Consider the following 25,460-nt stretch of genomic DNA (forward strand, 5'->3'; position numbering starts at 1 on the left):
CCTCCACCTCCTGGGTTCATGCCATTCTCCTGCCTCAGCCTCCTGAGTAGCTGGGACTACAGGGACCCGCCACCATGCCCGGCTAATTTTTTGTAGTTTTAGTAGAGACGGGGTTTCATCGTGTTAGCCAGGATGGTCTTGATCTCCCGACCTCGTGGTCTGCCTGCCTCGGCCTCCCAAAGTGCTGGGATTAATTACAGGCATGAGCCACTGTGCCTGACCCCCCCGCTTCATGACTATATTTTTAAAATAATCATAAAGTATTCCATCTTAGGGATACATAATAAATTGTTTAATAATTCCCCCATTGTTGGTTACTGAAGTTATTTTCTGGTTTTTACAGTGATATGTATTGCTGCAAAAAACATTTTTGTGCATAAAACTCCTTCCTTAGTTTGAATGATTTGTTAGGCAAGGCTCTCAGAAGCTTAACAACTGAGGCAAACGACATAAACCTTATTTACAGCCCTTGATAAAGATGACCAAACTCCTTTCCAAAAGGAGTGCCCCATTCTTCGCATGAAAACACTAAGCACTCTTTTTTATTATTAATGTTTGTTAATTTGTGTTCCTTTTCTTTTTTCTTTTCTTCGAGACAGAGTCTTGCTCTATCACCCAGGCTGGAGTAAAGTGGCATGATCATAGCTCACTGCATCAGGAGGTGGAGCTTGCAGTAAGCCGAGATGGTGCCACTGCACTCCAGCAAGCGCAGAGCGAGACTCCGTCTCAAAAAAAAAAATAAAAGTAAACTGACAAGAACAACCCACAGTAGGTGGTACTCTGATAGCAGAGCCTCACTCAAGAACCTGGAGGCAAGTGGTGCATCTGGGAGGTGGCTCCAGGGACTGCAGGGAGGGTATCCTGTTCAATAGAGTGCATATTGACCTGGCTAGCACTGTGGGCAACTAGAGCTTGATCTTGCCAAGGCCATCTGAGGAAGTGTACAGAAGGCACTTCAGTGTGCCCTTGGACCAGGTCCCATGGTTTTACAGCATCCGCCACAATGCCCTGCAAGCCCAGAGAAGAAGAGTTTAACCCAAACTAAGGAATCAGAAACACATCATGCAGTTAGCTGCCCAAAGCTTCTTGCATCAGAATCATATTTCCCTCAGAGTGAAAGCCACGGGCAGCGAGACCCCAGTTCATCTCGAGTCCCAGGATCCTGGCAGTCTTCCTGCTCCTACTTCCTTTGGGCCCTGCTTGATGTTACTTATCTGAGTGCTGTCCCCTCAACTTGCCCTGTTTGGGACAACACACGCCACCACCCCACCAGCTGACCCTACATCCCTTACCCGTTTTATGTATTCATAGTACTTACAGCACATCTGGCAGACTATGTATTTCTAGGTCTGTCTAAAATGTGACTTGCTGCACTGGAATCACAGCTTTGGCATGTTACCCCATTGGCTGTGCGGGACACAACTCCCCGGGGACGCATGACACGGGTGTTGGTGGGGACGGCACTGCCTGGAGTTTGCATAGTAAACTTGTCTTTACTAGACCGTGAGCTCCACGGAGGCAACGGACTTTGTTTTCTTCACTGCTGCCTCTCCGGCATCTTGGACACAGCCAGGCTGGCTGTCTGGGTGACTGAACTGATTCTTGACAGATGAATGGGTGAAGATGGAGAGAAAGACGTCACAGCTGGGAGTAGAGGAAAAGCAGTGTGACAAGGCACATCCTGTTCTTCAGCAGGAGGGTCTCTGGAGGAAGATGCTTCAAGGTAAGTTGCTCCTAGGCCCCACAACCTATCTGTATCCCTAAAAGAGATGTGTGCATCCCCAGGGAGGAAACTCACCAAGCCTCTTGACGGCATTCCAGGACCAATGGGAAAAAGAGGCCCGGGCTCTGCACATCCAGGAAGCACCCACAAGCTGGCGTGCATGTTTCCCCGGCTCCAGAACAGGAAACATAAGTCACCAGCAGCTGGTGCATGGCTTCCGGAACACGGCCACCCTGCAGGCACCCGTCTGCCTTGTCACATTTAATAGGGGGCTTTTCAGGCTCAGTCTGAAAGGTGGCATTTTAATGCACTGTGTGCCGGAAGATCGGCCCAACCTGCTATGCTCTTCCTAGAATCACATGGTGGAGCTCGTGTTCAAATCCACTCCCTCCCCAACTACCACCACCAGACACTGCAAGCAGGGGCGCCCAGGGCTCCAAGCCCTTAGTGTCTCTCAGGTGCTGGTCTACTTCCGAAAAAAAAAAGCCCATAGGAAGCCAAGTGCTGATTCAACCTCGTCATGTTCTTTCTTAAAATTAGTAGTTCCTTTGCCTCTTAAGCATTTTCAAAGCCATGTGCTTCAGAACTCAAGCTCAGAGAGACTTTAGTAGGTACGGGCCCAGACAGGGGTTCCCTGGTGCCGTGAGTTTAGAGATCTCTAGGTTAAGGCTGGGTGCGGTGGCTCACGCCTGTAATCCCAGCACTTTGGGAGGCTGAGGCAGGCGGATCACAAGGTCAGGAGATCGAGATCGAGACCATCCTGGCTAACATGGTGAAACCCTGTCTCTACTAAAAATACAAAAAATTAGCTGGGCGTGGTGGCGCACGCCTATAGTCGCAGGTACTTGGGAGGCTGAGGCAGGAGAATGGCGTGAACCCGGGAGGCGGAGTTTGCAGTGAGCCGAGATCGCGCCACTGCACTCCAGCCTGGGTGACAGAGTTAGACTCCGCCCCTCCCACCCCCACCAAAAAAAAAAAAGAAATCTGTGGGTTAAACGGAAGCAATGATGTCTTTACGACAGAACTTTTCAGATCCTTGCCTCTGCTGATATTTGATATGGATATTCCAGAGGAGAACTGAGTTGATATCTTTTCCAAACTCAGGTCCCTTTGTGGTGTGGAAAATCTGAAGAGATACTTTCCCACAGAAGAGACTGTGGGAAACGGGCTTTGAAGGAGTTACGCGCTTTGTGGCCATGTGCACTGAACGGTCTGTGCGGAATGTTAGGTCTGATTCCACCTCGTATGGAAATGAGCTCCACAGACAGGTGTGACCTCCAAGTTCACACAACTAGTAAGGGTGCAGCCTAGAGCCAAGGGTTCCTAATGGCCTGTCCAGCATTCCAGCCACCAAGCCACGCTTCTGTCCCATGTCTAAACATTCTCAAACTCTAGAATCCATGACACCTCATAAAAAGATAGAACTTAGAATACCCCCTACAAGTTCTAAGATCAACGGGCCTTGCCTTCTAAGGCTGCCTTTCTCATGCAGGAAATACGAGTGCACAGAACTGTATACCAAAAAATGTAAATGTTACATAATGTATGTTTTTAAAATTAATAATACCAAATTCACACACTTACAAAAAAAAATACCAGTGCTGTCTGTTGCCTCTCACACGATTACTGTGAGGGGAAAACAGCAGATGTGAAAAATGGTATGCTCTGCATAAAAATTATTATGTAAAAACTAGGCTGGATGCAGTGGCTCACACCTATAATCCCAGCACTTTGGGAGGCTGAGGTGGGTGGATCACCTGAGGTTAGAAGTTTGAGACCAGCCTGGCCAAAATGATGAAACCCCGTCTCTACTAAAAATGCAAAAATTAGCCGGGCGTGATGGTGGGCACCTGTAATCCTAGCTACTCAGTAGGCTGAGGCAGGAGAATTGCTTGAACCCAGGAGGCGGAGGTTGCAGTGAGCTGAGATGGCGCCACTGCAGTCCAGCCTGGGCAACAGAGCAAGACTCCATCTCAAAAAAAGTTATTATGTATAAACCTTGAAGAAATAAAGCATTTCATGAAAAACTCAGCCAAAGTCTAACAGCTGAATTGATTAGCTCGGGTATGTCAGAGATGCCAGTTCGTTCCATGGTGACAGCAGTGACCTAAAGCAAATCATGTTCTTGTGTCAGTGCTGCTTAAAAGCAAAACGTCCACACTCAGACAGAGGTGGGTTTGGATCCTGACTCCACTTATTATCCACGTGATTTACCAAGCCTCCGTTTCCTCATCTATAAGATGGGGATACCAAGCCCAACTAATTTTTGCATTTTTATTAGAGACAGGGTTTCACCATTATTGGCCAGGCTGGTCTCAAACTCCTAACCTCAGGTGATCCACCCACCTCGGCCTCCCAAAGGCTCCTCTGGGCTCTGCGTCCTAGGTGTGTATTTGAAGTGCTTCCTCAGCCCAGGTCTGGCAGGTGAACAGCTCATTGTTCATTCTCTGTCCTTTTCTGTGGCTAGAACTCCACACTATAAATCATTGTTTAAGGATGGGTGTAAGCAACTTAAATGCAGCTTGTGTCCTCAAGGGGTGCTCAGGCCAGTGAGGGAGGCTGAATCAACAGCTGGCCTTTGCCCCCAGTGTGGGAAGTGCAGAGGGCCACAGAGCACAGAGGCAGCCTCTACATCAACCCTGCTAAGGGGAAAAGCATTTCCTCTGAGCTTGGAGGCTGAGTAGGTATTAGCCACACAGCAAAGGCAAAAAGGGATCCCGAGAGAGGGAAGCACACGGTGTATTAGTCCGTCCTCATAATGCCATAAAGAAATGCCTGAGACTGGGTAATTTATAAAGAAAAGAAAAGAGGTTTAATTGGCTCATGGTTCTGCAGGCTGTACAGGAAGCACTGTGCTGGCATCTGCTCGGCTTCTGGGGAGGCCTCAGGAAACTTACAATCATGGCGGAAGGCAAAGTGGGGGGTGGGTGAAGGCATGTGAGTACCTCACATGGCCGAGCAGGAAGAAGAGAGAGAGTGGGGAGGTGCCACACTTTTAAATAACAAGATCTTCTGAGAACTCACTCACTATCACGAGAACAGCACCAAAGGGGGAAATCCGCCCCAACGATTCAATTACCTCCCTCCAGACCCCACCTCCAATACTGTGGACTACAATTCAACCCGAGATTTGGGTGGGGACACAGATCCAGACCATATTCCATGGGGAAAGACACAGAGGTCAGAAGCAGCCTGGTGCGTGCCTGGGGGTCTGTAAGTGGTTTCCTTTGGCTGAAGGGTGACCTCAAAGTGGGGAATGTGGAAACGACTGCAGAAGCCAGATCTCAGGGACCCCAGTGCCGTGTGTACAGGGGAGTCTGGGCTCCGTGGTGAAGGTCATGGAGGGGTTTTCATCAGGGAGGAACCAGAACATAGAAACGTTTCCAAGACAAGACATCGCATGAGCGCTGGGTGGAAATGGGAGAAGTGGGAGAAATCGTCTTTATCTTCTCCTCAAAGCTGGGATTCCTCAGTAAGAATATGTGGCAGCCAAGTTTGCAACAGGTATCAAAGGCCTTAACAATGTTCATGTCCTTTGACCCATAAATTTAGTGCTGGGAATTTGTCCTCCAGAAAATGTCCAAAACAGGGTCAAAAAATGACACACAAAGACGTGATCCAGAATTAATCACAATGGTATAACCACACCAGTGATGAGGTATCATTCAGCTACTACAGCTACTAAAATATTTTCCAGGAAGTTTTAAGCACGAACAAAAGTGCTAGATAATAAAATGTAAGGAGAAAATGCAAACTACAAAATTCTCTGTTAGGAATGCAAAAGGAAGTGGATCTGGAGTAATTGGCTTCCCCTATGGAGACTTTGGGGTCCACCCCCATGATCTAACCGCCAGTATAATGCACAGCCCTCTCTCAATGCACAGCCCTCCCCCAATGTGCCCATCTCTCATTGAGGTGGACACCCCTTCATGGCCGGGGGAGTTCTGAGTATTTCATCTCTATATCCTCAGGAACCAGCCAGGAACCTTACACAGTGTTTAGCAGATGTTTGCTGGGCAGAAGGGGAAGAGGGAGGCAACAGACAAGAGACAAGGGAAGGAGAAAGTAGAAAGAGAAAGTTTGAAAAGACAGAGGGAGTGCAAAGGAGAGAAAAGGAAGATGAGATTAAAAAAAAAGGATAAAGAGGAAATGAAAGATGGAAGGAGGAGGAAAGAAAGGAGAGAAGAGAGAAACAAAGGGAGAAAAGCATAGGTGGACACATAGTAAATCTCTCTTTTCTGCTTTTCAAATTCCTGAAAACCTAACCCCACTGGCTGGGAGAGAAGTCTGGCAAGTGCAAAGCCTGCACACTACAGATGATGCAGGAGGGCATCCTCATGAAGACTCTACCAAAACCGTGCTGGGCTGCAGCCGTGTTTCTACTGCCAAATAGCTCATGAGTCAGAGGAGCAGCCAGGCAGGAGACAGGGATTCTTCTCCAAACCTACTGTTATCTCCCATCCAGCCCCCACTAGGAGGACAGAGCTGACAGTGGCAGGACGCTTTTGTTCTTTTCACAAACATTAAGCATTAGGTTGAGCTCTGCTTACAAAAACTAGCCTTTAAAGCTTCAGGCATTTTTATCCATAGAACAAAAAAACAAACAGCAGCAACCGCAGTCAGCCTCAGCTCAGAGGGGAGGTTCTGGATGACAGTGAATTTTCTGCATCACTGTCTATTCCTGAGTGAGGCATTAAACCTCCACGGGTTCTGTTCTCCCTCCTGCAGAGTGGGAATAAATCTGTCATCTCCACCATGAAGGTGGCTGTCAGAAGGCATACAAAATCTATTAAGGTCTAGATTTTAGAAAAAAAAAGAGATGGGATGCTATTCTTATCCAATCAACCTTTATCCAAAAATCACTGGTTTAGCAACCTTGGCTATCTGGAAAATAGCAGAGAACCAAAGCTGTTATTACAGTGACAGAGAAAAGACTGTGGCTCTGTCATCAAGGAGGGGAAAATTGAGCTGAGTTCCAAAATATAAATAGGAGTTCAGAAATCTGGAAAAACTGGGAGAGGAGAAGGGAAACATCCCAGCCAAATAAATATTAGATACAGAGACACCGTCTTCTGAAAGTTCCAGGTACTGTGGGTAGGTGAGGAACAGGTGGGGATTGGTGCTGTCCGCGGTCCTGAATTGACACTGGGCACAGAGACTGAGTTTTCTCCAAACCCTGACGCTGAAGACCCCTCAGCCCCCTGCCACATCCAACCTTGTAGTTTCTTACTGCTTTTCTTTCTCAGCTTCTTAAAAAAGTCTTGTTTCAAAAATTCTTCTTTTGGCCTTGCAGAGTCAAAATAATCATGATTTATGTTTCCAAATGGACATAGCTGGCTTCAAGTACTTCTCAGTGTTGGTAAATGAAGACCTGACACTACTTCCAATACTTTAATTCTTCCACCCCAGGAAGTTGGGGTGAGGGCAAGCAGCTCCCATGGCCCCCACGTGCTCCACTAGGGCAGTCATTGGAGTCATGAACAGGCGGGTGTCAACATAGGGTCTCAGAGGCCACACAAATTCAGATGAGGTTGCCTGATTCCTCAGTGGGAAGGGCAGGAAAGCTCAGGGTAACTAAAAGACCAGTCTCTTCTGGAAAGATGAGGAAACCCTTTCTTTCCAAAGAGCAAGCAGGGAAATGAGCCTCAAAAAGATCAAGGGAGCCCATTTTGTAGAAATGTGCTTATCCAAGCATTGAATGCAGCGGGAATCGCTTTCTTTTAGAACAAAGGAAATGTCAAGGTGGGTTTTGAAAGTTTTTAGTCCTTTAAAACCACATACTCATGACATTGAGGCTGACATTCGCAATTCAAAACTTCAAGATGATCGGTAGGCATACCCCCCTGCCACCCCCCACCCCCTGTCGAAAACTGACAGCATGACACCATGGCCCAGCTGGTCCTCAAAATGCCCTGGAATTGCCTGCTAAAAATTCCCTTCAGGGCTTTTATCAAGATATTCATTCACCAGATCTAGATTACAAGCCAGGAATTTATATTATTAACAAACATCCCCAGAAAATTTCAACACAGACCCTCTGTGGCAAGTCCTCACCCAAAGTGGGTGCAGTGCAGCCCCCTGCCCCGCTGACAGTGGGTGTGCTGCTCATGTGACCTGCTTTGGCTGGGGGTGCACCAGTCCGAGCACAAGCTTTAAGGGGCAGGTGGGTTCAGCTCTCCCTGACAGTCCACTCCCCGGCCATGAAAACCACAGGACCCAAGGAATGGCAGCCCCAAAATGACAGGATATGAGGAGCACACCTGACCCCAACAGAAGACTGAAGACAAATCAAGCTGAGCCCTGCTAAGCACCTACCACCCACAAACCCAATGCCACAAATAAATATTTGTTGCTGTAAGGCACAGGGTCTAGGGGGATGTTTGTTAGGTAGCATCATTGCATCAAAGCGAATTAATACATCAGAAAGGTTCTGTGTTGGGAGTCACAGGGTTTGCTGCATGAGAGGTTTTACAGCTCAAATACGTCAAACTTCCATGGCTTGGTCCCTACCTTGAATAACCAGAGCCTTCTCCTTCAGCAAGCTCTCCGCTCTGGCCTCCCTGAAACAGCAAATGCTGCCATCCCATTCAGCTACACACTCATATTTATTCACAGAAACCATCCATTTGCCTTTGATTTTGCCTCCGGGGACAGCCTGTCAGCCAGTGGCCCTTTGCCACACTATCCAGGCATGCAATCCACGAAGTGGCAACTGGTATAAGCCTGAATCTAATTAACACACATTCGTTCCCCCTCTCATGGATAGGGGACAGTGTGGCTTTCCCCGCTTCATGAATGGAGACACAGGTGGTCCCCATGGACTGCAGGACTTTTTTTTCCCGAGCTTATGCCTGTTTCTATGACAACTGCAGTTATAAGCACACAATTTCAGGTCCCATTGTACCAGCAGACTTTCACGGAGCACTCCCTGATGGACTGAATATCTGATTTTAAAACAGCACTCCTCTGTCACAACCCCAAGAGTGGGCCTGCACGCTGCATGGGGAAAGATGATGCTAGCTGCATGTGTGATCGGTGACTTGACCCGTTTCTCTGTGTTCTGGTCTGTGCTTCTTGCTCTATAGAAAGAAATCTGGATAGAACTCCTTTGCCTTAAGAAGTGCACATTCCTTGAACTCATATTAAGGATCAGTTCTGCATTACATGGGTTTTCATTTTTAATTCTTAAATCACCTTAAAAGTGGGAATAAGTATGACAAGTGAGGAAACTCAGAAGTAATTTGCTCAAGGTCACACAGCCAAGAGATGGTACAGCAGCTAGGATTTGAACCGAATTCCACCTGGCACCTATACAGAGACCACCCCACCGCCTCTCGGTGGTGAGACTAGTACAGTGTCCTCTTCAGTGTACCTAGTTGATGCATCTGAGCCTCATTTCCCCCCTCTGTAAAACAGGGACAGGCAGCAACAGACTACACTTATCTGTTCAGTGTTTATCAAGTACATACTCCAGGCCTGGCACCTCCCCTGCCCTCTTGACACGATTATTGTGAATGTGGTCAAAAGTTGTTAAGGCAGATTAAAGGCTTCCGAAAACTGCAAAAGGCTTTCTAGGGGAAAGACATTACATGCAGAGACCTATCACCTAATAAACCTTGCCGATGCCTCCTGGGAGTCAGGTACTTATATTTACTCTCTCACTGCATGCTCGTTTAACAGAGGCGATGTTTGGACATGAATGCAGAGGTCAGACTGCACCTAACAACATGGGTGCAGAGGGCAGACTACCTAGGCTCTTATGTGGCCCCACACCTCCAAACTGTGTCACATGGGTTAGTTCATCTCTCTGTGCTTCTGTTTCCAACAAATGCAGAGGAAAATTTTGAATGTGAAATGAATTAACCCACGGATAGCACTTCACACAGTGCCTTATTTTTTTTTTTTAATCCTTGCAATGTGGGGTAACAGATCTCATTAAAATGCTCAGTTCCATTTTCAGCTTCTGTCTAATCTGTCCCACCCCAAGCCTAACTCTTTTTTAGATCTTGTTGCATCTACTCTGGAACTGTTCTAATACCTACCTGCTGACTTTCACCTCCCAGTGTGCACTTGCCCCCAGTAAGCCCTCGCCCCATCTCCCTGCCACATATCTTGTCCGCTCCATATGATAGGCAGTGACCTTTCTGAAATGCAAATCCAACCGTGCGTCGCCTCTCCTCAAAATCCTTCACCAGCTTGTCCTCGTCTGTAGGACAAAGCACACCTCCTAGGCTCTTCCTGGCCTGAGCCCTGCCCTCTCTTGGCCGCGCCCCACCACATCTATCTATGCACACCACACTCTGCCTCCCTAACTGCACCTTCACAACCTGTACCTTCGTCTATGGCCTCCCTGAAGCATGGATCTCTGGCCACATCTGCTCTGCTCATTGCTTTCCAACTCCTTAGTCACGTGCAGTGTCTTGAGTCCAGGATCACAAGGTCACTCCTTGGAGTTCCCACAACATGAGGCTTGCATCTCTGGTCAGCATTGGTTCATGACACTCATTTTCCAGCTCATTTTAATGTATCTTATTTCCTCCATGAGACTGAAATCCTTGGCATCGGATACGGCAGCTTATTCCCACATAGCTTCTTAGCAGGGTGATCTTTGGCAAGATACTTAATCTCTGTTGGCTTCAGTTTCCTCATCTATAAATGGAACCCATCAAAATACCTACCTCACAAGATTACTTGAAATAATATGTAAAAGCACCCAATACACTGAACACTGGCCTATGAAGTCTAACAATCTATGCCAAATGCTCTAACATTCTATGCCAAATGCTCACGCATTTGAGGACTCAGGAAAAAGCTTTGATTGCTTTTATCAGCATCCCAGAGGAGTTGATGGCCTTAGAAAGCCTTTAAACTAGTTTAAGAGGTCCCCAGTAATTAAAGTTTTATTTGGATTGCTTTTTATTCTGCACATTCAGAAATAAAATATAGCAAAAAAGAAATGAGATCAAAGGAAAGGAAAATGAAAGAAGGTAAAGGAAAACCTAACACCGTATGCAGAAATCATGCTAGAGGAGGAATAAAGAACTGGAGTGGTGTTGGAAAAGAGAAGGTCCTAAGTAATGGAGAAAACATCTTCCAGTGCCTCTAGGAATAGCAGTGTGGAAGAAGAAATTTGGGAAGATTCTGAGAACAAAAGTAGGGCACGAGGCAGAATCCCACTCTACATAAAGAAGAGCTTTCCAACAACAGAGCTGTACAAGAGTAAAGCAGGTTGCCATGTAAAGTGGTAATCTCCCTGTCATTGGAGGTATGCAAAGAGAGCATATTCGTAATTTCTGCACTGAGGGGAGAATGGTGGGGGCAAGGGAGAAGCAATAGACAGACAATTTTTCTTCCTCCTTAATTGTACAACACAAAATTTTACATAATTTAGAAGTTTCATTCAACCTTGAGGTTATAGAAATCAAACATTTGCTGAGATGTTATTAGACCTTAAGCCCTAAGGGTTTATGGATATGGTATGATTAAAAAATACATGGCAACATAATTTGGGGGCAGATTCAAAATTTCCTCAAATAGCCACCTTTTTGCCGTATGCAATTCTACATCAGATCCAATGAGTCTTCCCATGGAATTGACTCCAAGTTCCAACACCAGGTCATTATTCAGTCAAGGCCCTGGGGAGAGGCGAAGATGTGCAATGTGATGATCCCGCTTGTGTGTGTAAAAAGTGCCTTTTGCAAAAGCTTCCTATTCCATGTGAAATGCAGTGAAGCCCATTACTAAGCCAGATCTGCCCTCTCCCCATTGTCGAAGCACCACTTCAGAGGCCCCCACACCTTTTCTCTTTGAGCTCCAAACTCCTCATGCCACCTTCTTCTCCTTCTGCATAGTAACTACCTTCATGTTAAATCCACAGATAGGGCCTTGTTAAGGAAGACTAAACGCAGTTGTGGCTGAAACCTCATTCAGCAAGGAAGGCCACAATCTTGGCCCCATTCACTCACTCACACAGTGTGGCATCCCCACTGTGAATCCCCAGTCTTCCTGAGGGGCTCCTGAGGAGAATCAGACAATTTCCCAGTCTTCCAAGTATCCATGGTCAAGTGGAGCAGATAGACGTGAGCAACAAGCCAAAGTTACTGGAATCAAAGTGCTCGCCACCCCCAGCCCAGGAGGAGGGATCCTCTATGGATAATGGGCACAGCTGATACAAAGGCAGAGGGCCACACATGGTGTGCCAGGTCAAGGAGAATGCTCTGGATGCCTGGGACACAGGCCCAGCGAAGGAGTGAGGAAATGCAACCTCATATAGCCACAAACGTTGCTTTCTTCCTTTTAGCTGCTTGCTCTTGTTTTCTAGACCAACTTCTCTATGAAGCATCCAAGATCCCACTCCACTTCCCAAACTACCAACACCAACTCAGAGTTGTTTCTTCTCAGAGCAAAGCTATGATTTGGTCATTACAGCTCTCTAGGGCAATGGTTCTCAACCTTACTGTATTCAGGACATACTTTCAAATCATATAAAATTTTGCAGCATTCTTGAAGGATTAAAGATCTAAAACTACACCAAGTATGTCTGCAACCATCACCATGCCCTCCCACTACCGTGTGACTGTGGCTGTCTTACAGGTCTATAGTAGCTGTGATTACACTTGGTTACTGTTCAGCACCATGGTGCTGTCCACTGCCCTGACCATGTTCTTTTATATGCCCTCAGGGCAAAGTCCTCTGGTGTCCCTCTTCCATGGCAAGAGCTGACTTTTACTTACAGCAAATTAGACTCTATTCAACATCTCTCTGCTTGTGAATACTCAGGGCTCCACCTGCGAGATGCTACAATAATTCATAAACTTGGTTGTAGTAAACATAAATTTTAAATGCTGATCAAAATTTAGCAGTACATCTGCAGAGAATTTTTTTCAGTACACCACTGTGCTCACAGCACACAGGCTGAGAACCACTGGGTGTTGAAATAGCTTGCATTTTTCTGTCTTCTACCAATACCTTTTGTACATGGGCCCCTAATTTCTATCTCTGTCCCCTGCCTCTCACCCTCATTCCAATCTATTCCTTATTGTCCACTGAGACACCTCAATTTGGAGCTTGCTCCCAAATCCAGTTCAACCTAAGAACCAACGGTGGGATTTTTCTCCCAACCCAGTCCCTGTGCTTCCTGACCACCTCATCATCAGCTTCCACAGGTGTGTATTAGCATCTTTCACATGTCAGGACTTTCACATTTAATCCTCACATCTCCTCCAGAAAGACTGACTTTGTGCTTCTCTCCCACTGATTTAGAACTTGATCATACAACTTGCTTTGGCCAGTACACTATCAGTAGCTGTGAAATATGCTATATTTGAGTGCAAGTTCTTGAAGATATTTCAGGTTGCTGCCAATCTCTTATGCTTTTCTTCTCCTTCAGCCTGGGTCTCAAAGTGAGGAGATGCACAGAGCAGACTCACTATCCACCAGTAAACAGGGCAAAGTTCCAGCCAACCCACAGCCCTCATGTAGCATGAGCAAAAAATAAGCGTATATTGTTGAGACCTTAGGTTGTGTGCTATGGAGCAAAGCTAATACACCATCCCACGGTAATAATAATAAGAGCTAACCCACATTGCATTTACTATGTGCAGGCAGTATTTTAAGCATCTTACACATATTAGGTCATTTAATTCTATGGGGAAAAAATCTTAGGAAATATCATTCTGATTTCCAAACAAATCTGTACGGAGAAAATTGATGCATAGAAAGAATAAGTGACTTGTCCCAATTACACAGCTAGTAAGTAAAACAGCCAGGATTCAAAGCCAGATAGTCTGAGTTCAGAATCCACATTCCTACAAGCTGCTTTCATAGTACCAGCCTCTTACCTCAAGAACTTCCAGTGTCTTCCTATTAACCACGGAAGAAGATCAGAGTGGCCTAGAACTTGGAACTGAATTATCTAATCCAACTCTCCCTGTCAAGAAAAGGAATCTGAGGCCCAAGGAGAGAAAGTGACTTGGTCAACATCAAATAACCCATTCACATCTGAGACACACTTAGAACCCACGTCTTATTTCCATCCCCTTGGGTGCATTCTGCCTGATTTCCAAAACCTTACAGAATCCCCCCATAGCCCCACCCATTCACATGTATTTCCAGTTCTGCATCCTCTGATTCAGTTGTGTGAAATATTCCACCCACCTTGCATGCCCTTCCCTTCCCTCCACCAATCAAGTCCCTTAACACCTGGCTGATGTCATCCTCCAAACCCCAAGAAGCCACCTCTCATTCCTTCTGCCAGGGCTGAATCATCTCTTCTCTGAATTCCTCTGACACCTGTGCCCTGTTCTGCAGCCTCCCTCCCTCCCTCCCTCCCTCCCTCCCTTCCTCTTTCTCTCCCTCCCTTCCTTCCTTTCTTTCTCTTTCTTTCTTCTTCTTCTTCTTCTTTTTTTTTTTTGAGAGAGTCTTGTTCTGTCACCCAGGCTGGAGTGCAGTGGCATGATCTCAGCTCACTGCAACCTCTGCCTCCCAGGTTCAAGCAATTCTCCTGCCTCAGCCTCCTGAGTAGCTGGGATTGCAGGTGCTCACCACCATGCCCAGCTAATTTTTGTATTTTTAGTAGAGACAGCGTTTCACCATGTTGGCCAGGCTGGTCTCAAACTCTTGACCTTAAGTGATCTGCCCACCTTGGCCTCCCAAAGTGCTGGAATTACAGGCACCCTTCAGTCTTTCTTAAGTTGTTTTATGTACATGCACTTTGTTACTTAGACGGCAAGATCATTAAAATCAGGGACCCACACACACACACACATGCTTTCTCACCACACCTGCTGGTTAGCTACCATTCTGAATTTTCATTTCCTCAAAGACACAGCCTGAGTTTTCAGAACGGAGCTATGACCTGTTAAACATTTACTATGTGCCACGCACACTCATGTACGTTGTATTGTGTGTGCTCCATGTATTCAGTCTTGGCCATGTTCATTAGAATAAATGGGCATTCAGCGTTAAGGTGGCATAGTTATGTCACTTTCACTTTTATATCCCCTCTGAGACATTTTTAAGAACTTGATTTAAACAAAATAATGTTTTCCCTAAAAATGGTCCACCTCTCCCTCTCTGATCATGACCTTGACATCATGAAGGGTGTTTGCTTCTCTGCCCTGGATGACAGATGCTCAGAGTCAGTAGTGGATGACTAATCATGGCCACTCCAGTGTCCTCATCACTGGCACATTTGTTCTGTCCTTCCTTGATCCTCAGTCCTGCTATTCGACTTCCATCTGATTTCACCATAGGCATGACAAATCACTGTGGACATCTCAAATCCTTTATGCAAAAAGGCAGGGAATAAACTGGGTATCCATAGATAGGCTGAATGTCACCCTTGAGAAAAAGCATAATAGGCCTCACACGTTTTTTGTGTACTTGCAAATTAGAGCAACTATTCAGCCTGATGTGATTTTTACTTGATCTTTCTTTTCTGGTCATCTTCACTGTTTTATCAAACACACACACACACCCACACACAAACACATTTACACACCAAAGGCATACACTTACATTTACATACAGACACATACTGGCACTCACACACACAACTATGCACACACACACACACACACACACACACACACACACACACAGAGGCAGTGGCTTTCCTAGCATGCAGACCAGCCCATCTACCCTCCCTGCTTGAACGTAAGCTCTCCTTCCTCCACTGGCCAATGAAGAACGTTTACAAGCCTCTGAATCTCTCTGAGCCTCAGTTTACTCTTTGGAAAAGAGGGGTGATCTACCTAGGCTGCCTTTCTCACAGTACGATGCATAGAACTAGGTGAGAGGTAATGGCAATTGTGCCGAATGCTTGGACTAGAGCAAAAACACATGGGATCGGTACTCATGAAGCTTCATTTTTAACAATACTCTGTAATCATTATGGGACACTCCTTACTCCTCTCACAGCTGAGCAGGCCTCCCCTCTTCCGTGGCTCTATTAACAGCCAACAGCTTCTGCAGGGCTTGGAAGCCATGTGCCTTTGTTTGCTCAGAGCCACACCCAGGATGCTCTACTCACTGCAGTGGGCACAAGAAGCCGCTTCAGCTAAGTTAATCCCCAACTGTGCCATTCATTAAAAGAAAAAAAAAAAAAGCCACGCATGAAAGAGAGCTTTATAAATATTTCAAACAGTCCTTGGGGGCAGGAGCTAAGTATTTCCGCTTTTTCGCTCTTCCATCTCTAACCGGCTACTATATTATCTCAGAAAAAGGCTGAGATGGAAAAAAGAGGAAGAAACCACCATCATCGTCAACATGAGCAGAACGATCAGCCTCCTTGCCTTTGCCCATGCTGTGCCCCTGCCTGTGATGCCCCTTCACCTCCCCCACTCTAGTTCCCACCTCTCCAGTCTCTGAACTCATTGGCAGAGCTACACCCTTATCCCCACTGTGCAGATGAGACAGCTGAGGCTCAGAGAGGCACGGGATGGTTCAGCAACAAGCAGGTGGGGACCTGGGGATGAAGCTGAGAGCTATGCCTGCTACCCCAGCACTTCTTCCCATGAACCACACTTGATCCTTTCTAAGCCCCCAGGCCTCCCCACAGGCCACACACCCTCGCTATCAGAAACATCTCATCTGCCTTCATGATTTGATCTAACTATGCAGAGGTTGCCCTGGGAAGCAGAGGGTGGGCTCTCCCAATGCCGTCTTTCCTTCAGTTTCTCCAGCACACCAACTCCTTTGCCTCTGGGGCCCCACGGGCTACACGAAGAACCCCTCCCTCCTCCTGTGCCCTCTGCCTCCCCTAGGACCAGGCTGAGTGTCCCTGCTGGGGCCTCCTTTGCCCCTCCGTGTGATACCTTTAACACTTCACTACCATTTCAGGCTGAAATGTCAGCCTTGGCTAAGCTCTAGAAGGACCAGGGCAAACCCATTCATCTCTTTCCCACTGTTCCTGGCACCCAGCACTGTGCCTGGCATGGCAGTCATTTGACAAACCCAGTCATTTGACAAACCCATTAACAGCCAATGGGTTTGCATTAACTTGTCAAATGACTACTATGGAACAGGTTAAGGTGCAGCCATTTGAAAAGCCACAGTGCTCACCCATTTGTTACATGGCATTTAAGGCAGGGATCTGGTTCCTGTCACAACATGTGTATGTGTGTTATTAGCAAAAGGTCTTCAGGAAGATGAAAGGCCCTACCGTGAAGCCCCATAGAAGTGGATCTTCTCTGATTTGTTGAAGGTTTTGATTTGTTTAACATCACAAACCCTTCTGGCTGATGTGAGCCAAATGAACACAAATGATCCTCATCAAGTCCCTCTTTCCCAGGAACTAAGCAGAACTTACAGCCTCTCTCCTTCCCATGCTCATTGAAACCAGAGGCTGCTGGAACCACTCATTTGATTTCTCTTTACATAGAAGTTGACTAATTGTTTCACATGAAGAACTAAAGCAGCAAGACCTGTCAGCAGATCTGAAGCCCTTATCATGCACCTAGCACACTAAACGCTTTGGCAGGGTCACCTAGGATGTTCAGGAGTCCTGTGAAGGGGCCTACATTGTACAGCAGAGCACTGAGGTTCAGAGGCATCGGACACCCAGCTCCATCGGCTGGAAAAGCCAAGGCATCTCCACTCCAGAGGGTGAGAGCCAGTAGGCACGGTGACCACTTCAGCTTAGCAGACTGGGACTGCACACCTTCTAAGGGAGCATCCCACAGACCTGCCTTGCAGGCCATCCTGTTAGGTTTCCACCTTGGAGACTGGGGACCTGAGAGCAGCAAAGACCTGCTGTGGGCACACAGCCTCAAACCCAGAGCTCCTAACTCCTGAGTCACTGCATCACCCCTGACCCCATCACCTGCCTCAGTTCCCTTGGGAGGCAGGGTTAGAGGGTCCCAAGGCAGGGACTTGCTCAAATATCACCTGCCTTCTTCTCACATTGCCCAGGAGGGAGCAACCATACCTCTTCTGGTGATTCTCGACCAACTACAGTGTTTACAAATGGGCCACCTACACCTCTATGTCTCAGAGGGCAGAGCTGAGGGACGGAGAAGAGGTGGTGACCACCTCTGGATGGGGGCTTGGCTGAGGCTGGGCCCAGGAGGAATTTTCTAACTCAAGACTCGGCCCAGAGCTGGGGCGGATGCAGAACAGTGCCGGGGACGCAGGGGGCCTGGGTTCCCTCCTGACCCTCTGGTGGAGGCCCTCAGCCCATGCTTCAGCCTCAGAGAGCTTTACATGGATAATGCCACCCGCAAAGCCTTGCTGCCCCGATTCAAAGAAATAGGCCTGCAATACAGGACAGGCCACTGGCAGGTGAGTGGAAGTGTCAAATCCCTCTGCCTACCCAAGGCTGCCCTCTGGCAGGTGCCCTGCGACTGTCCAGGAGCCTGAATTTTGCATAAATGAGCAGGCTCAGTCTCCAGTAGTCAAACCTCAGGAGTTACCCTGGAAGATTCCACCACGCCCAGAATCCCGCCTCCAGGCCCCGGGCTGCTCCTGCATACATGGGCTCCAGTGGTCCACATCCCTCAGGAACAGTCAGGCTCCACCTTGATGCCAGACAGGAACTGGCGCGGAGGGCCAGCTCCTGACCGCTGCGCCCTCAGCTCCCCACCCCGAGACAAAGCGTAAAGACGGGGGTTCCTTTGTTTCCGGCCACACCCAGGGACGCAGCCCTGCTGTTCTGCCTCCACTACCATCCCCACCCTCTTGCGGCCCAGCGTCGGCAGCATTAACCCTTCCCGGGCCGCAGCCGCCAGCGTCACCCCATTAGGTTATTTTTAGCTGCGGGGAGAGGTGGACCCAGCTTCCATCATGGCGCTGTCCCTAGGTCCCAACTTCCACTCCATCAGTAGGGGCGGGGAGCGGGGAGCGCTGGTCTTTTCCCTCCTCTGGCGGGGGAGGTACCCGGTTGTGAGGTGCATGGGCCGGACGGTGCGGGGCCGAGCGAGGGAGGCTCAGTTCGCCCTCCCACCCCCGCGCGAGGCCTGCGGGGAGGGGGTTCGGACCCCGCCCCTCCCTCTTTTGTTCGACTCCGCATCCTCCCTGTCCACGCCATCCTCTGGCACATCCCGTGGGGGGAGGGGGCGGCAAGCCCGCGGGGAGAGGGACTCCCAGCTCCAGCCCCGCCCCGCCACACAGGGCTCCCCCACCCCCATTGTCCCCAGAGGCTGGGGGAGGGGGCTGAAATGCCGAGACCGGCCCCGCCCCACCCGCGGCGACGCAGGAGGCCTCGGGGGCCGCCCCTGCAGGCGCCCCACGGATCTGGACCCTGCCGGGTGCCCACCCCCAGCCCACGAAGGCCAGAGTGGGGCAGCGGGGGCGGAGGCCGCTTACCGTGATGTGCGGGATGCTCTTCTTGCCCTGGTACGACATGGCCCCCTCTGGCGCCCTCGGCCCGGCCGCTGACCTGCGGGGCTGTCTGACTCGGTCCGGCGCTCTCGGCCTCGCTCCCCGCGGGCGCGCTGACAAAGGCCCGGGAGGGATGGAGAGAGGGACGGAGGCTTGGCGCCCGTGGATGCCCACGCGCGGCTGCCCAGGCTGCTCGGCCCGCCCGCCGCCGCTCCGGCTGCCAGCACCGCCCGGCTCGGCGAGGAGGGCGGGAGAAGGAGGAGGGAGAGGCGAGGGCGGGAGGAGGGGGCTGCAGACAGCTCCTCCCGGCGGCGCGGAGCGGAGCCCGATTCGCCCCTCTCGGCTCGAACCAGGAAGCGCTTTCCTTCCGATCTCCCACTCCGCCCCCGCCCCCCACCCGCCCAGCCCCGCCGACCCCCGCCCGGCGCACACGCCCTTGGCGGGCCCTGGCCTCGCTCTCGCGATCTAGAGAGTCTGGTTTTCAGGGCTCGTTTAAAAGAAAACGACGGCGCGGTCAGGGCCCGCTGGCGGTGCCACAGGTGTGCGGCCGCGCATCTGTAGGCCTCCCCGGAACATCTGCGGGGGTGTGGGGGGAGGGAGTGTGGGACTCGGGCCAAGGACCGGCCCAAGCTGCTGGGAACGTTCTTGGCCCTCCAGGATCGCGCCCAACGACCGCTCCCCTCTTGCCTCTCCTTCCATAGCCTCCGTTTGTCCTTTCCGAGTGCCTCTCCCTGAATGCACCAAGCAATTTTTCCATCTCGGACCCCAAGCCTTTATTCACGCTGTACCCTCTCCCTGAATAGTCTTCCCCAGACAAAAGGCTGCCCACTCCCCTAGACCCATCTCCACTGCCTTCCCCACCGCGAAGCCTCTCCCTGACACCCTCTCCAACTTAGCATTGAACCAGCCTTCCCTGGGGGCCTCTAAGGTGGAATCTCCGTAACTGGCAGAGGTAACAGCAGGGACAGAAGAGTCCGGCCTTAATTAATGCTGACCTGTTCTACTCCAACAGCAGCTCCCTCACCACACAGCAGCCTGGCATTGGGGTTGTAGCAGGACGAGCTGCAGACATAACTCCTCAGACACCTGATTAAAGAAGGAAGTGGTTTATTCGTCAAGGAGCATTGGCAGATTCGAGTCTTAAGAGCCGAGCTCCCGGCCGAATAAAAAACCACTTCCTTCTTTAATCCGGTGTCTGAGGAGTTTTGTCTGCGGCTGGTCCTGCTACAGGGCCACCAGGTCACCCCGCAGAATTGCCTCCAAGACAGCAGGTGTTTGGAGGGCTGGGCCACTGGCACCAAGGTCTCCACAGCCCTGGGGACAAGCTGGGAGTCAGGAGGATTAGGGTGCTCCTGCCTCCCAGCAGTGTGGACACCAGCCCCGGGGTCCATGATCCAGATGTTGCTCCAGAGGGAGGTGGGCAGGAAGCCAGGTCACAGCTTGACAAGGTTCATAACAGCAGAGGGGAAAAGATGAAAGATGGAGGAAAAGGGGGAGTCCCAGCCAGCCCCCACCTCACTGAACAGGTGCCCCAAGTCCCCAGGCAGAATAAAACACCAACCTTATCCACCACTTCGCTGTTCATTTTCTGCATGCGAAATCCAACCCCACAGGTCCTATGAAATAACTCATCTTTTCTGCTTCCAAGTTGTCATCCAGAGCGAGGGTGGCCAAGTCTATGATACAGCTCCACCAGCACCCTGGTTGGGGGTTGGGGCCCTGACCTCCACCATCCCAGAGGCCATTCCCCTAATCCAGGGCAGGAGGCCAGAGACACCTGGGCCTTAAAATAGAGGTGAGGTTTTAGCTTCACAGATAAGCCAGCTCAGTATCCCCAGGAACACTAGGCATAATTTTCCCATTTTACAGATAGGAAATTGAGGCTTACAGAGGTAAAATGATGTACCCCAGGTGCAAAACATATTAGCTGCAGCAAAGCAGCATGGAGAAGCCAGGTTTCCCCACACTGTTTACAACTCATTTCCCTCCACGCATTCATGCATTCCTGGCTCTCAGCGAGGCCTAAAATCTTTGTCAATGACCGGAAATTGCAGGTGGGGACACTGTCCCTCCCCAAATCCTACATTCCCTTCCTTGGAGTTGTTAAGTCCTAGGTTCCACGTACCAGGGCGTTCCCTGGGGTCAGTCTGGAGATTTGAGCAGAAAGCCCCCAGAGCAAGGGACAAGACCACGTGCGTATCAGGGGGAGGAGCATCCGCCTGCCACTGGCCAAACAGATCGCTGCTCCCAAGCAGATTTCGCCGGTACAAAGCGCCGCAGACGCTCAGCCTCCAGCAGCGGCAATCGTTGCGCCTGCGCCGCAGAAACCCCTCCTGCAGCCCAGGGAGAAGCCATGTGGGCGGGGGGGAAGGGCCGGGGCACCCGTTGCAAATCCCTGGAGCGGTGAGGCCCGCCCCCGAACCTGAGCCCGCTGTAACCCAAGCCTCAAGGCTACTCTGCCAGCAGAAAGTAAAACCCTCCCTCCGTGGAGATTGGGAGCCCCTGAGTTCCACAGTCACGAAGCTCGAGTGCTGTCGGAGCCTTGGGCGCGCCAGAGCGGCTGCCTTTTGTCCGGTCCCTGAGAAGCCATGGAGAAAGGCAGAAGGGGCCACATGGAGAAGAGGAAGGAATAGGGGAGAGGAACCGGAGAGGTGAAGCGAACAGCGTCTCCAAGCGTCAGGGCGCAGCTGTGGGGCTGGCCCAGCCTGAGCCCTCGGGGTGATGCTAGCGTTGGTGACATTGACCGCAGCTCCAGAGGAACTCTCCTTGGGACAGCTACGGGCAGTGCACAAAGCGCCCTCGCCTCTCTGGTACCCCACCACGCTTTGAAGAAGGCCAGGAGAAGACGGCCACCCCCATCTGACAGATGGAGAAGCTGAGGCTCAACAGAGCAAAGCGCCTTGGCTGGAAACCCGGGTTCCCTGGTGCTGGTCCGGCTTCTCCGCCCGCGACCGAGAAGACTCCCCATTGGCCTCGGGGGTTTGGATCCCAAGAGAGGTCGGAACACCAGGGAAGGTAGTGGATGGGGGAGATAAAGAAGGGATGGGGGAAGAGGAGGCTGGACTCTCGCACCATCTCCCTTTCTGACCACCCCCACCACCATACACATACACACACACACACACACACACACACATACACACACACACACACACACACACACACCCTTGCTGTTGGACCTCTCCCTCGCGAGGCGCCGACTTCAGGACCACGGAGAGCTCTGGAGCTGCAGAAAGCCCGCCCGGGAAGGGATGGGGCCCGAAGAGGCCCACCACCGTATCTACCAGCCCCCTGCTCCTATTCCTCCAGGAAGCCCTCCCAGATATCTGCCCCGATCAAGTTCTGCTTCCCTCCAGGCTCACTCTGGGTCACTCACAGCATTTAAGAGGGGAAGGTTTAATTAAAATGATAATGATTGTAATAAAAGTCAACAACAAACATTTATTGAATGCTCACTACCTACGGGCATTAACTGATTTAATTATCACAATGAATCCGTCGCTCACCCTAACCTGGGAACTTCTGGAGGGTGGGGCCAGGTTGCTGAGCCAGGGACCTAGCGCCTACCCTGGGCCCGGCACCTAGCAGTGCTCCGGCTTCCAGGTCTGGACCAATTCGAAAACTCCCTAGCCCTGGGGTGCTTCAACTTCCGTTTTTCCGGCACCTGACCCTGGATCTTGTCCGTCCAACCAAAGGCTATGCCATGCATCGACCCTTCTTCCCCCAGTTCCCTGGTGACCCCCAGCTCAAGAAAGAATACCCACAGGGCCCAAGCCCTAGCGTTCCCTCTCCCTGATCCTCCCGGCCCCATGCTCAGGTCTAGGAGGCTAGAGATCCCGGTTCAAATCCCAGCTCTACCTCCACCTTGCTCTGTGAAGCAGGCACATTGGTGTGTGCTGTGGAGCTCAGGAGTGCCCCTTGAATTTATTGACGCTTGAGGACAGGGGTTTACGGCTCCAACTGCCCGACGACCTAAATCCTTAGTCAAATCCTTCCCCCCAGCAAGCATGAGGGGAGCACTCGGGAAAAAGCTCCTTCCAGCTTGAAGCTGTGTGCCCGCAGGCGACTCGCGGAACCTCTCCTGGGGCTGGCACACAGTGGGTGCTCTATAATTACTACCGAGTGAGTGGACGGATGAATGGCCCAACGCGGAACGGAGCTCCAGTTCTTTTCACAAAATAGAATGAGGGGTCTGGGTTAGATTCATCTCAGAGGTTCCTTCGCGTTTTAAGCGTCCGTGCGGTGGCTTTAGCCAACTTACTTCCCCTCTCAGAACCTCGCTCTCCCTTTCTGCAGAAAAGGAGCCCGGACTGGACCCGGGCGATCCCTTCCGAGTCTCACGGACCACGCCGGCCAGCCCTGACCCAGTCGCCCCAGCTCTAGGAACCTCTTGCATGATGAGGTGGGGGAGGGGCCGCGCCGTGGCTCTCCCCAGCCTGGCGGCAGCTGCCCCAACACCCGAAGCGCAGGCATGGCCCTCGAGCGCCCCATGCCCTGGGTCCTCCCGGGCCCCGCCCCCCTCGTCCGGCCCGCGCGCGCCCCGAGGGTACCTGGCCATTGTCCCGGCCGAGGGGCAGGTGGCGGGGCGCGGGGCAGCGGATGCGCAGCGCCGGCGGCCGCTCGTCGCGCTCTCCGGGAGAGCTGACCGCGGAGCCCGAGGGCTCGCTCACGTCGCTGTTGGTGTCCTCGCTGCCGCCCGGCCCTGGCAGGCCGACCGCGTCGGGCCGGCCAGCGCTGCGCGGCGTGCGGGCCGAGCCGCGGCGGCCCACGCTGTAGGCGTCGAAGTCGATGGTCTTGTTCTCGTAGGCGCCCTCCACCGCGGCGAACATGCCGCCGTACTTCTGGCGCGGGGTCTGCGCCGCGCTACCCGGTCTCGCCAGGTACACGGGCAGGTCATCCTCCGTGTTCCACGCACGCCGCCGGTCCGCCATACCCGTCCAAGGCCGGCCACCCGCCGCGCTCCCACCCGCCCGCCCGCCCGCGGCCCTGGCCACCGCCGTGCCCCGCGCTCCGCGCCTCGGTGCGGGCCCGCGGCGGCCCCGGCGCGACTGCGGCCCGGGGAGGGAAGAGGCGGGGCGGGGCGGGGCGCGCGCCGGGGCGGGACTGGGGCGGGGCCTCCGGGCGGCTGCGGGCTAGCGGCGCGGCCAGCTACAAAGGACCGGGAGGCGGGGACCGCGGCTGGGGCGGGGAGGGATGGTGACGCGCCCGAACCGCAGCGCGGAGGGCGGGCCGAAGCACCGCAGTGCCCTCGCCGCACCCCCATTCTCCGCCCCCAGGCGGAGCGCAGGGCGCGAGGGGAGCGTGGGGCAGGAGCCGTGTGGGTACACTCGCGCGCCCATACGCTCTGGAGGCACACGCGGGTTCATACCTGCACACCAATTACGCCAAACACATGAGAGATGCACAGACATGCTGGCACACACACGAGAGTCAATTACACATGCTCTCCCGAGATACACAGGGGCTCGATAATGCACACCATACTCAATGTTGCACACACATACATATATATGCTTGTGCACATTCCAAGTTCATTACACGCAACAGAAATCCTCATTGTCTCACAACCCCACTCACACACAGCATCACACCAAGATTAATTGCACAACTGGAGAGGCACATGCGTTGGACACACCGTTCATTCCCTCAGTATAATTTTGCTGAGCGCCCACTAGTGCCTAGCACTGTTGTAGGAGCTGGAAACAGAGCCATGGACAAAATAGACCAAGTGCCTGCCCTCCAGGAGCTGACCTGCTGAGGAGGGGAATTGGAGACAAAAGCACCCATATGGTGGGCCAAGGGGTGGTAAGGTCCAGGAAGGGTGGTGCAGCAGCCAAGAGGGACATGCTAGGGGCACACTCCGACAGACACATAAAAGAAATACATTCTTGCGTGAGAACCAGTGACACACACATACAGGTGCATGACAATGACACCACACAACACACCAATATCAAAGGCAAGCTCAAGGCAATTCCACACTTGTGCATCGTAAACTGGCAACAGGACACCCACACACAAGTCCACACCAGGAATAAAGGAAGTCAGAAGCTTAAATGAAAACTCTCCAGAGAAAGACACACAGAGACAGAGATGACCACACACACACAGCTGGCAGTCAACCAGATGGACAGATATTCCCTCATTCGAGGGGCACAGTCGACCTTTGTTGCTCCTGGAGCTTGCAGTCTGGGCGTTCTGGGGTTCCTCTGTCGTGGAGGTCGCTCTGCTGGGGCTAAGGCCAGGCACCACCTGCCTCCTATAGACACCTTCCCGTATTTCTCCACGATTATCAGGCAGAGGATCCTGCAAGTCCCTGGGGACCCTGCAGTCCCAGCTGCACTTCCTGGAGAGGCAGAATTGCCAGCTGCCGACCCCCTCCTTGGGCCAGTCTAGACAAGCAAAGTCAGGACTGGGT

General features: G+C 51.4%; 1 protein-coding gene across 4 annotated transcripts in view; it reads right to left on the minus strand.

Annotated features, from left to right (window-relative positions):
- Positions 1–24,094, minus strand: part of LOC105483917 (collapsin response mediator protein 1) — a 71,864-nt gene extending 47,770 nt beyond the window's left edge. Inside the window, exon 1 of one of the 4 annotated variants that reach the window (XM_011745006.3) lies at positions 23,593–24,094. In XM_011745006.3, coding sequence (XP_011743308.1) covers positions 23,593–23,973 — 381 coding nt within the window. In that variant the 5' untranslated portion in view covers positions 23,974–24,094. Of the gene's footprint in view, positions 1–19,027; positions 19,301–20,037; positions 20,057–20,603; positions 21,202–23,592 lie in introns of those variants that run through there. The other 3 variants (XM_011745009.2, XM_071093899.1, XM_011745008.2) reach the window with 3 other exon arrangements.
- Between the last annotated feature and the right edge of the window lie 1,366 nt (positions 24,095–25,460).

The sequence above is a fragment of the Macaca nemestrina genome, chromosome 3 (genome assembly GCF_043159975.1).
Source record: "Macaca nemestrina isolate mMacNem1 chromosome 3, mMacNem.hap1, whole genome shotgun sequence".
Lineage (NCBI taxonomy): Eukaryota > Metazoa > Chordata > Mammalia > Primates > Cercopithecidae > Macaca > Macaca nemestrina.